Source organism: Mya arenaria, chromosome 2 (assembly GCF_026914265.1).
Source record: "Mya arenaria isolate MELC-2E11 chromosome 2, ASM2691426v1".
NCBI classification, from domain to species: Eukaryota; Metazoa; Mollusca; class Bivalvia; order Myida; family Myidae; genus Mya; species Mya arenaria.
The window spans coordinates 66,875,708-66,886,063 of record NC_069123.1 but is presented as its reverse complement, the minus strand read 5'-3'; the positions used below and the strand labels follow the sequence as shown (position 1 = coordinate 66,886,063).

The 10,356-nt window shown below is 33.8% G+C and overlaps 1 protein-coding gene across 1 annotated transcript; it reads left to right on the top strand.

The window, feature by feature from the left end:
- Window positions 1-562: 562 nt before the first annotated feature.
- Window positions 563-7,456, top strand: LOC128210915 (ras-related C3 botulinum toxin substrate 1). Its single transcript, XM_052915263.1, has 5 exons — window positions 563-761; window positions 1,493-1,564; window positions 2,347-2,464; window positions 3,996-4,058; window positions 4,213-7,456. The coding sequence occupies exons 1-5, from the start codon at window positions 727-729 to the stop codon at window positions 4,498-4,500; spliced, it is 576 nt and encodes a 191-aa protein (XP_052771223.1). The 5' UTR covers window positions 563-726; the 3' UTR covers window positions 4,501-7,456.
- Window positions 7,457-10,356: the final 2,900 nt, after the last annotated feature.

Genomic DNA, 10,356 nt, shown 5'->3' with positions numbered 1-10,356 from the left:
TGCAATTTTATTATATTATTATATTGCCTTTATATTGAAGAAAAAACTAAGGGAGATAACTTTACAACAATGAGTCCAATTAAGAGTTAGACCAATGAATTCGTTCAGGCAGTTTCAGAGTTAAATTAATGCTATGCTTCAGACAGACTTTGTTTGGATATTATATCAAAGAAGAGGGAGGGGGACACTGTTATGTTTACTACTGCTGCTGCTGCTGCTGCTGCTGCTACTGCTACTGCTACTGCTACTGCTACTGCTACTACTACTACTACTACTATACCACCGCTCCCCATCATAATTCCATCAACCATCATCATATCATCAGAATAACAAATCAGAAATCATCTGAATCAGAAATCATCAGAATCATGCTAAGGAGTTAATGTTTATTAAATACGTCCAATTTACTTTGAGAATCAAATAGAGACACGTACATTTAATCACAATTTCGATAAATTTAGCCAATCTAATAATAGTTGACCGCTTGAAACGTTGGTGTACCGCTTCTCCGACTAATTAACATCGTATATTTTCACCAATGAAGTAAGCGGCAATTTCTATTTTTAGTAACATTGCTGGGGGCGAGTATATAAAGCTAAATTGGTCTCCATTTTTGTTCGAGATATAAATAAGTGTCGCCGAGTTAAGCCGTCAGAACTAAGTTTGATTGTATTGAAAAAGGAACACGTAATAAATAATCTTATATTGTGAAACAAATAGACGAAGATGCAGGCGATCAAATGTGTTGTGGTGGGAGATGGGTGAGTTCACTAGAAGTTGATTCAATGATTTTTTTACTTTTTGACACACGAAGACAGGAAGTAGCGTCTCTGTGATTATTCAACGTTTTCTGGTGTATGTTTACCACTCTTGTATTTGGTATTACCGTACAGCTGTTCTGCTAAATGAATATGCAAGGTCTGTTGATTGAATGGCTTATGGAAATTTGATGGATTTGACCTGATTATGATAGTGAAGAACTGACTCATCAGTTTAGTTTGTCATCATCATCTTAGTTTGCACTTTGTGTTACCTTATCTTTAGATGCATTTGGAAAAAAATCCTTAAAAAAATTGTGTTGAAAATTAATGATGGAGGCCGTACACCTCAAAACTCACTAGTGGATATTATTTTAGACGGGGTGTGATGTGTTCGCTAAGGCTCTAAATGATCAAGTTATCTCTAAGTCAATATCTGGGGAAAAAATTGAAAAAAAAAATCACTTGCATGCCTTCTTTCATTCTACAATTGCTATATCTTTCCTAAGGAACAACCTACAGCCTACCTACAGCCCCAATTCACCCAATTGACCAGCATGATTGGTCGCAAGTGTTTTTTCTTGGTGAAATATTTGGAAATATATGACGCTGTTAAATATGTACAGGGACATACACAATATACTTATATTGAACTTACTGTGTGTTTTGTTTTGATCAGTTAACTGAATTATTATTATGGTAAAAGTAAGTTTATTACATATTTTATGTTTCAGTGCTGTTGGTAAAACATGTCTTCTTATCAGTTACACCACAAATGCCTTCCCGGGAGAATATATACCCACAGTGTAAGTAGCATGATAAAATCATTTTAATCTAGTTCCAAAAGACCAACTTAATTTACAGATGCAACAAACTTTTGTCTTTGAATGGTTTAATTGTAGTGTGTGTGGGTAAGAACCAGCCGCCCGGTTAGCTCAGTTGGTTAGAGCGCCGTGCTAGTGTTCCGGCGATCGTGGGTTTGAGCCCCACACCGGGCGCACTTTTCCTCCCAGGTTTATTTTACTGGTGGCAGCGGTAAACGGCAGTAGTGCCTCCGTCGGCCTAAAAGGTTAATGGGGGGAGGAGTGTAGTGTGTGTTGGTAAGAACCAGCCGCCCGGTTAGCTCAGTTGGTTAATAATTTTATTTGAAGGATTTTTTTTAAACTAAACATAAATGTGATTTAGTTTCATATATTAGGATTTTGTTTAACAAATACTGGCATTGGTAGACATTTGATTATGATTGGAAATTTCTTTGAAATAGTATTATCCTATAGTGGCTGTTTCTGTTTCAATCTAAGGACAAATCCTTTGTTGAATTATTCACCCAGCTTGGAAAGATGGAAGCTTTTCCCTTCTTTTGCATTTGCAACATTAGACTTGTCTTATGATAGATCATCATGATCAGTATCAACTTTGCAGAAAAATTAGAATGCTTACCAATCCTTTTTAAAATTTCAATTACACCTTATAAATTATTAACGTGAAATTATTTGACTAAGTACAAATTTAATTCTACTCTTATCATGTGTATTTTCAAGCTGTATAAATGTGCCTGTCAGTGTTTTAATTAAATTTAATTGTTAAGGTTTGACAACTACTCTGCCAATGTGATGGTAGATGGAAAGCCCATTAACCTCGGGCTCTGGGATACTGCTGGACAAGAAGATTACGACAGGCTTCGACCCCTCTCCTACCCACAGACTGTAAGTTAGTGAGGTTACTCTACTTGTTGATATGGAACTATAGGACTGTCATCAAATTATGGTTATATTGAATATTGAAGTCAAAACTTAGCATTTAGTGATTTATGTATGTGTGCAGTGGTCATAATTGGTGCAAGCAAATTCTGTATTGTAATAGATAGTTAAATTTTTGATGCTTTGGAGTTATTAGAATTCAGACTTGGTCATCCAAAAGTCTTATTTCCATGTCTGTATTTGTTTTATTGAATTTATAAGAAGAATATAACCACAAGCTTGAAAGTAGAAACAAATCCTGTGTTTTTTCCTGATAAACTGTGAAATCATTAATATTCAAAAAACTTTCTCGGGGATAATGTGGGTTGAGTTGTCCACTAATTCAAGATCCGAATGACAATTGTACCTTTAATTCTCAAATTATACTGCCTATATAAAAGGGTAGACATGTATGATTTTGCAGACACATGAAATATACATTGTTGCGACTCACCATTTATGTAACATATCTTTATTCGGCATTAGCGGCATACTTAATACTTATATTTATAGCCATAATATAAAGCACAATTAAGAACAGTGCAGACTTAAATTATTTACAGAGAAGTGAAGCATTCTAGTTAATTAATTATTTACAGAGAAGTCAAGCATTCTAGTTAATTAATGTCATGTAACAAAAAGAAGTGATCTCAATTTATATATTCAAATTTAAATATGTTAACATTTTGATAACTGTATAATTTCTTGAAGTGTCATTATTATTATGTATTTGTTCTTTATCAAAATTATACAGCGGAAGTTCCTAAATCATTGTTTATATCACTATTATCATGTTATAATGTATTTAACTTCAATGATAATTATATAAAGACAAGTGCTTGTATTCAATGTTTTGGTATGACATTGCTGGAACATTAAGACTAGCTGATTTAATTTAATATAAAACCCTGTGCAGGAACATGTAAAATGTGCTGATTATTTACCCGATGTGTGTTGAGCGTGGGCACATGACTTTTTCATTGACCTAATATTTAATCTATTATCTCTGATTAAATCACACACCATAACTGTGTTTTCACAGTTTGCAAAATATATACATTTTTATTTATGACCCTTTATTTACCAATCAAGCGATCAATTAATTCCATGCTTAAACTGCAACTCACTTTTACACCACATTTTTGAGTTTCAATTTTAGAATGATGTCATAAATCAATCGTATTAATGATATAGTATTTGCCTAAATAAAAAAGATACATTAACCATTTTTTAGTAAATATCATATAAACTTAAACATGTGTAAAGGCTTAAGCAGAGCACTTGACAGACGGCACTTGTATGAAACAGGATCAGGATAAAAAAAACAACACTGGCGTGATATGGCATGCTTTATTTTCACTGTTGAATATGGAAAAAGAAATTGATAGGCATATAATAGTAATAACATTGATATCAATCTTACATATATCTGAAAAATCTTTTATAAAAACATTGATTGATGGTTAAGTATTTGAAATGTTTCTCTGTGATGTTGCAGGATGTCTTCTTGATCTGCTTCTCACTGATAAGTCCAGCCAGTTTTGAAAACGTTCGAGCAAAGGTATTGTAACAATTTTTGTTAATATACTGTAGATATAAATTAAGTGTATCATTGATTATGGTCATGGTCCGATTTTCAATCACTACTTGCAATAGTAGACACCTTAATACATCAAAGTTATAATTGTAAAACTTATTTTCTGTTGTTTTTACAGTGGTATCCAGAAGTGAGCCATCATTGTCCAAATACACCGATCATCCTCGTTGGAACAAAGCTGGATCTGAGAGAAGATAAGGAAACTGTGGAAAAGCTGAAGGAGAAGAAGTTGTCTCCCCTTACTTACCCCCAGGGCCTTGCCATGGCAAAGGAGATAGGGTCAGTAAAGTATCTGGAATGCTCCGCCTTAACACAGAAAGGGCTCAAAACCGTGTTTGATGAAGCCATCAGGGCAGTTCTATGTCCGAAACCAAAACCCAAGAAGAAGAAATGCAAGCTGTTATGAGAATGCAGATTGGTGTTTTTCTTTTGTAGTTGTTATAATGTTAATGCTGGAGTTTCTCACATTAAGTTTCAACTGTTGTTGCCTTCGCTCTTGTTAGGAATTAGATCATGCATACTTTTTATGTTCACCAATGCATGTTTCATGGCCTAAGGAAATTGGTTTTTCAATTTTGAGAAACTAGTGAATTAAAACCAGGTTTACTGTGCACTGTTCTACCTATTCAAAACCTCATTAATGTCAATAACTGTAAGGTCTTTTTATCCAGAGAAACGTTAACACATTTCTGTCATCTAAGTGAAAAGATAACCGACATTTCAGAATCATGCCACATTTTTTTCCTGTAAATGTAATTTTGAACCTTTTGAAATTGAAATGCACATTGCAATTATGAAAAGTTTATGTATAAAATGGCTTATTGATGAATAATTATGTAAACGTATTGTCTTAAAGCTGATTATATAATATGCAGATGGAACATCTTTTGTTACATATTTAATATCAAATTCATAACATCATCGGTTTAATGACTGTTTTATCAGTTACAATAAACCAAATGTTTACTCTCAGACTGTTAATAAATCCTGGCATCAGTGAGTAAATAACTTCATGTTCGGGGCCACAATTCATGGTCACTAATCTGCCTTATTGTGACACACTTTGAAATAACAACTGTGAAATAAATGCCTTGTGAACAAAACTAATGGTTGAGGGTTATATGATATGCATGCATATATTAATTTATTTTTAGTGCCTCACATAAAACAGGTATAATTATATATATGTGGCTACTGCAGATAGAAAAACAGGTATAATTATATATGTGGCTACTGCAGATAGAAATTTGATTTCTTTTTTAATATGCAATTGACGAATTGTTTTTTGTTTTTGTTATATTTAATTATATATATATATATAGCCTTGGCATTGTTGTCAACAGGGTGCAAAAAGATGATAATCGGCCACAATTCAAAAGCCTTTAAGATATTTACATGAAACTTAGTATGCATGTTACCAAAGACAATATGCACATGCATTACAAGACCCATAACCCTGGCTTCAAAAGTCTTAGTCAAGTTTTGCCACATTTACGAACATATGGGCGTTGATATTTGCTTTGATTGCTGTGCTTTTGTTATAATTTTTGCAGGAACATACAGCCAGCTATATTTTGTTTTTATTCTGAACATTTCTACTGCTTTAATGGTTAGTGCTACTTTGATCTTCAGTCAATCCACATTGCTTTGATTTTGTATCTGCTCCATGAAGTTATCTCGAAAAGGGACTCTTCCTGGAAACTATACGTTCAGTACAGTTACGTGTATTTTTATGTTCATGTCACTTTGACTGTTACAGCTGTGAACAGGAGCCTTTGTACTTCATGTATTAATGAATAAGACTGATAAGGCCAGAGTTTAATTTGCACCCAATTCCATGTAATAATTACTTCCACACCTTTGGCAATTCAGCCTAGAAATGAAAACATTATGTCATTACCAGTTGAAGCATATCTTGATATAGATATCTGTGATTCATTTTGAAAACTGCCTGAATCCATGTCTTGGTCACATGTAGTCCTGAGCCAAAAGAAGTGATCAAGAGTCCCAGGCATAGTTTTGTGCACTGAATAGGACTCTCAATGCACAGCAGAATGAAGCACTGGGATATGTTTCTTGTGTTGACACAGTTTGCGGCTTATAATGTTACTTCACTTGGTGTTTTGGTAAATTCATTGGTAAATGTAATGATACAATGTTCAACCAAATGATTTTTTGTATAATGAAACGAATCAATAAAGCACACAACCTTATTGTTAAAAGTTTGTGTGTATTGGGATACGAGTATGCAAACTTAAGTGTGTGAGTGTGTTGCAGGTTGCTAAATACAAATATACATAAATTGTTAGCTCATGCATGTAGTAAATGATGGTGGAACACAGATGAATTATCATATTTTTATTTTAACCTTTTTATCTACCAGTATGAGCATATTTCCATAAACTTGTATTGAAAATGATAATCATGTTTTGCACTATTGTATCTGAATATAATGTTCTATACCAGAAACAGAATTTATTGCTTTTCATATAATTATATATATACATCAATGACATCTTTTGGTCAAGTTTTTGTGTTTCAAGGTGTAGTTGTGATAATTCGGTTGTTATAATCATGAAAAAATGAAATTTGTAATAGTATTCTGTGAGTAAAACTGCTATGGAGTAACTGAATGATACGGCATTTACACTGATATTTCACAATGCCAAAATGTAAGCACCTGCTATAAGTGATAACTTCTTTTAAAGGGATTCCCACAATTTTCGTGCTGGTTGCAATTTTATTCAACTATGCTGAATTGAGTTAATTATATTATGTGTTATAAGAATACAACAAACAGCAATGGAAAATCTTAATTTTTGAACACAGATTCCTGTAAAGTTGTTTAATCTTCATAAGTGTTGCATTTATTAACATTTTCAGCAGTCAATCATTTTGGTCATATTTGCTATTTATTATGAAAACAACGGCTCATACTGGAGCTTTGATGATGTTTCACATTTGAAGGAAGTGGTTTGTTTATATTGCACACAAATTTGATTTTTCTATGCCTGACCCTTTAAAAAGTGAGTCCCTTTAATGATCATAAAACATTCTTAGTCTAGTATTGTTTTTGCAGCATGGATATACAGACGCTAATTTATGCATTATTGCTTAGATTGTATAAGAAAATCAACTTCAATGTTGTAAAGTTCATTGCAATACACATGTATGTAGAAAGAGTATATCTGTGTTATTCAGGCTCGATACAGGTACTTCCAGTGTGTACTTGTGCATAGCATTGGTATACTAGGTTAGATGTAGATGGATGTACAAATTATTACCATGTACAAATTTCAGATTGTTACTGTACTCTTTTTTTTAATGCTATATCTTTATAAAAAATAAAACTGACCTTTGTATTTTTATCTTTTCTTGTTCATTTTCATTGAAATGGAATTTCAGCTTGTATATATGTAGAACATTTGCAATGCATTACATGTGGAACATTTGCATTACATGTGGATTTGCATTACATGTGGAACATTTGCATTACATGTGGAACATTTGCATCACATGTGGAACATTTTAAGTCAAAACCTTCTGGCTAATTAGAAAAAATAATATAATTCACAACTATTCATATAACCTTAGATTCAAATGTCACAGGCTAGAAAAGTATGCAGCCAGTCAGTGACTGAACTCTGCTTGCAGTGCTCTGCCATATGAATTAACAGGCCATGAATACTTACATACTCTCGGACATGTGTAAGTCGGTACTATTATATGTGGTAAAGAATTATAAGTCTAATTGAAAACCTAAATTAATATTAATTACATTGCATCATAGATAGAGTCAATGCCTGTGTTGTATTGACATGGTATCTGCACATCATCAACGCTAGTAGAACATGTGACAAAAGTTTCATTAAAGTCCTTGTATCATGTATGACTGTAGGAGGTATAGAGCAGGCACAAAATGCTAGGGTCAACCTATTGACATAGCTTTGTAATCCTTGACCTGAACCAGACATTTGTTATGTAGGTCACCTTGACTCCCCATGATTTCATCCATATACTTCAATTTGTGTAAGGGATGCAATGGTTGCCATGAGGACTGCTCCCAGAGATGTGTTTGTCTGGTTTACGCGGATATAATGTCTCCAGGGACATTTTTTAACATGATTAAAAAAAACATAGCTGAAAGCCTTTGATTGCTACATTATTTGTTAGTATTGACACTCAGTTTGCTCAAGTTTGAAGGCGGGAGAGCTTGAAAAAGTCATTTTGCATTGCTGCAGGGTACTCCAAACCCTTTAACCCCAATCATACAGCTGCCGGGTCAGTCACATCCCTGCGTAAACTATCACACAGCTGCTGAGTCGGTCACATCCCTGCATCAATAAACAATCACACAGCTGCTGGGTCAGTCACAACCCTGCGTCCATAAACAATCATACAGCTGCCGGGTCAGTCACATCCCTGCATCAATAAACAATCACACAGCTGCTGGGTCAGTCACAACCCTGCGTCCATAAACAATCATACAGCTGCTGGGTCAGTCACATCCCTGCATCCATAAACAATCCAAGGTTCATCATGATTGGATATTACCAAGTCATTTGCAATCAATAAACAAAATGTTTTGTTTATAAATGTAAGAAGTTTATTTCACAGGTTTCATTGACCACCTCAATTTCAAAGTACATTATACATGGAGCAGTCATGTGTCTAAATTGTCTGCAAAAGAAATGAAGCAGCCATATTTAAATGTGAAATGGAAAATGATTCATCCAACTATTGGCTTTTGCCTGTTAATTATCATGACGTTCAACAATGTTTGGATGACCCCTTTTTGGCAATTTATATCACCATCAAGTTGACCGCATACAAAGTCCTACTTGCATAAAATAACTATTTGAATGATAATTATGCGATTGTTTGCCCAAGAAATGTTTTTATTAACCTAAGTTTGAAAGGGGCATATTGGAGTCACCCTGTGGTTTGGCAGTCAGTAGGTTGTTTGGTCGGTTTCAATGCATTTTTTCTTGTCATTAGGATAACTTAAAAACTACTGGATGGACTTGAATAAAACTTTATACAATGGTAAAGCACAATGAAAGGAAGCGCAGTGTACATAACTCTATTTTAGCTAAAAGCAGAGTTATTGCCCTTTGTTATATTTTCTTGTCCTGAGCATATCTTCAAAACTACTGGATGGAATTCAAAAACACTTACTGTAATACAATGATAGACTATAATGAGAAAATGTACCACTATTTTAGCTAATAACAGTTATTGATTTTTGTTACTTTATCTTTTCCTGAGCACAACTTGAAAACTGCTGGATAGAATTTACCTATACATACTGTTATATGAACCACAATGAGATGATGTGCAGTGTTCAGGAACCATAACTCTATTTCTGCCAATAACAGAGTTATTGACCTTTGTTACTTTTTCTTGCCCGGAGAAAAACTTCAAAACTATTGGATGAACATAATGAGAGGACGTGCAGAATGTAAGAACCATGGCTCTGTCATAGCTTATCAGTATTAGTATTAGCCCGTTACTTTTTCTTGTCCATATTAAAACATCAAAACTACTGGATGGAATTCAGTAAATCCTCATACCAGTACCATGATAGAACATAATAAGAGGAAGAGATGTTTGCAAGAACCATAACTATTTTACCTTATTACAGAGATATTGCCCTTATTACAGAGTAATTGCTCTTTGTCACTTTTCCTTGTCAGGAGAATAACTTGAAAACTGACAGAATTCCATCAAATTTCATACTTTGATTAAGCAAATGAAAGGTTGTGCAGTGTACAAGAACCATAAATCAATTTCAGCTAACTACAGAGTTATTGTGTCTAATCCAGAGCATAACTTGAAAATTACTGGATGGAATTTAATTAAACTTCATACTTTGGTAAACTGCAATGAGAAAAAGTGTAGTGTACTAGAACTGTAACTCTATTTCAGCTACTCACAGACCTTATTGACTTGTCTGAAGCATAACTTGAAACTATTAAAAGGATGGAATTTAATTAAACTTATATTAAAGGTATATTTATGTACCCCTCAAAGAAGAGGTGTATATTACTTCATACATGTCATTCATTCGCCTTTCGATCAGAAGACCAAACCTTGTCTGATTAAAAACTTGATAGGGAGGTTGGTCATGACCAACAGGTGACCCTTATTGATTTTGAGGTAAAAATTCACATAAGTGGTGACACAAAACACAAAAAAACTTGTCTGGTAGAGTATGCTTGGTTCTACTGTCTTTATACTTGGTAATGAGGTTTATCATGAC

Coding starts and splice junctions, on each gene's coding strand:
- LOC128210915 (XM_052915263.1), top strand. CDS start 727: ATGCAGGCGATCAAATGTGTTGTGGTGGGAGATGG. Junction 1,565..2,346: donor GGAGAATATATACCCACAGT/GTAAGTAGCATG, acceptor TTAATTGTTAAG/GTTTGACAACTACTCTGCCA. Junction 4,059..4,212: donor TTGAAAACGTTCGAGCAAAG/GTATTGTAACAA, acceptor TTGTTTTTACAG/TGGTATCCAGAAGTGAGCCA.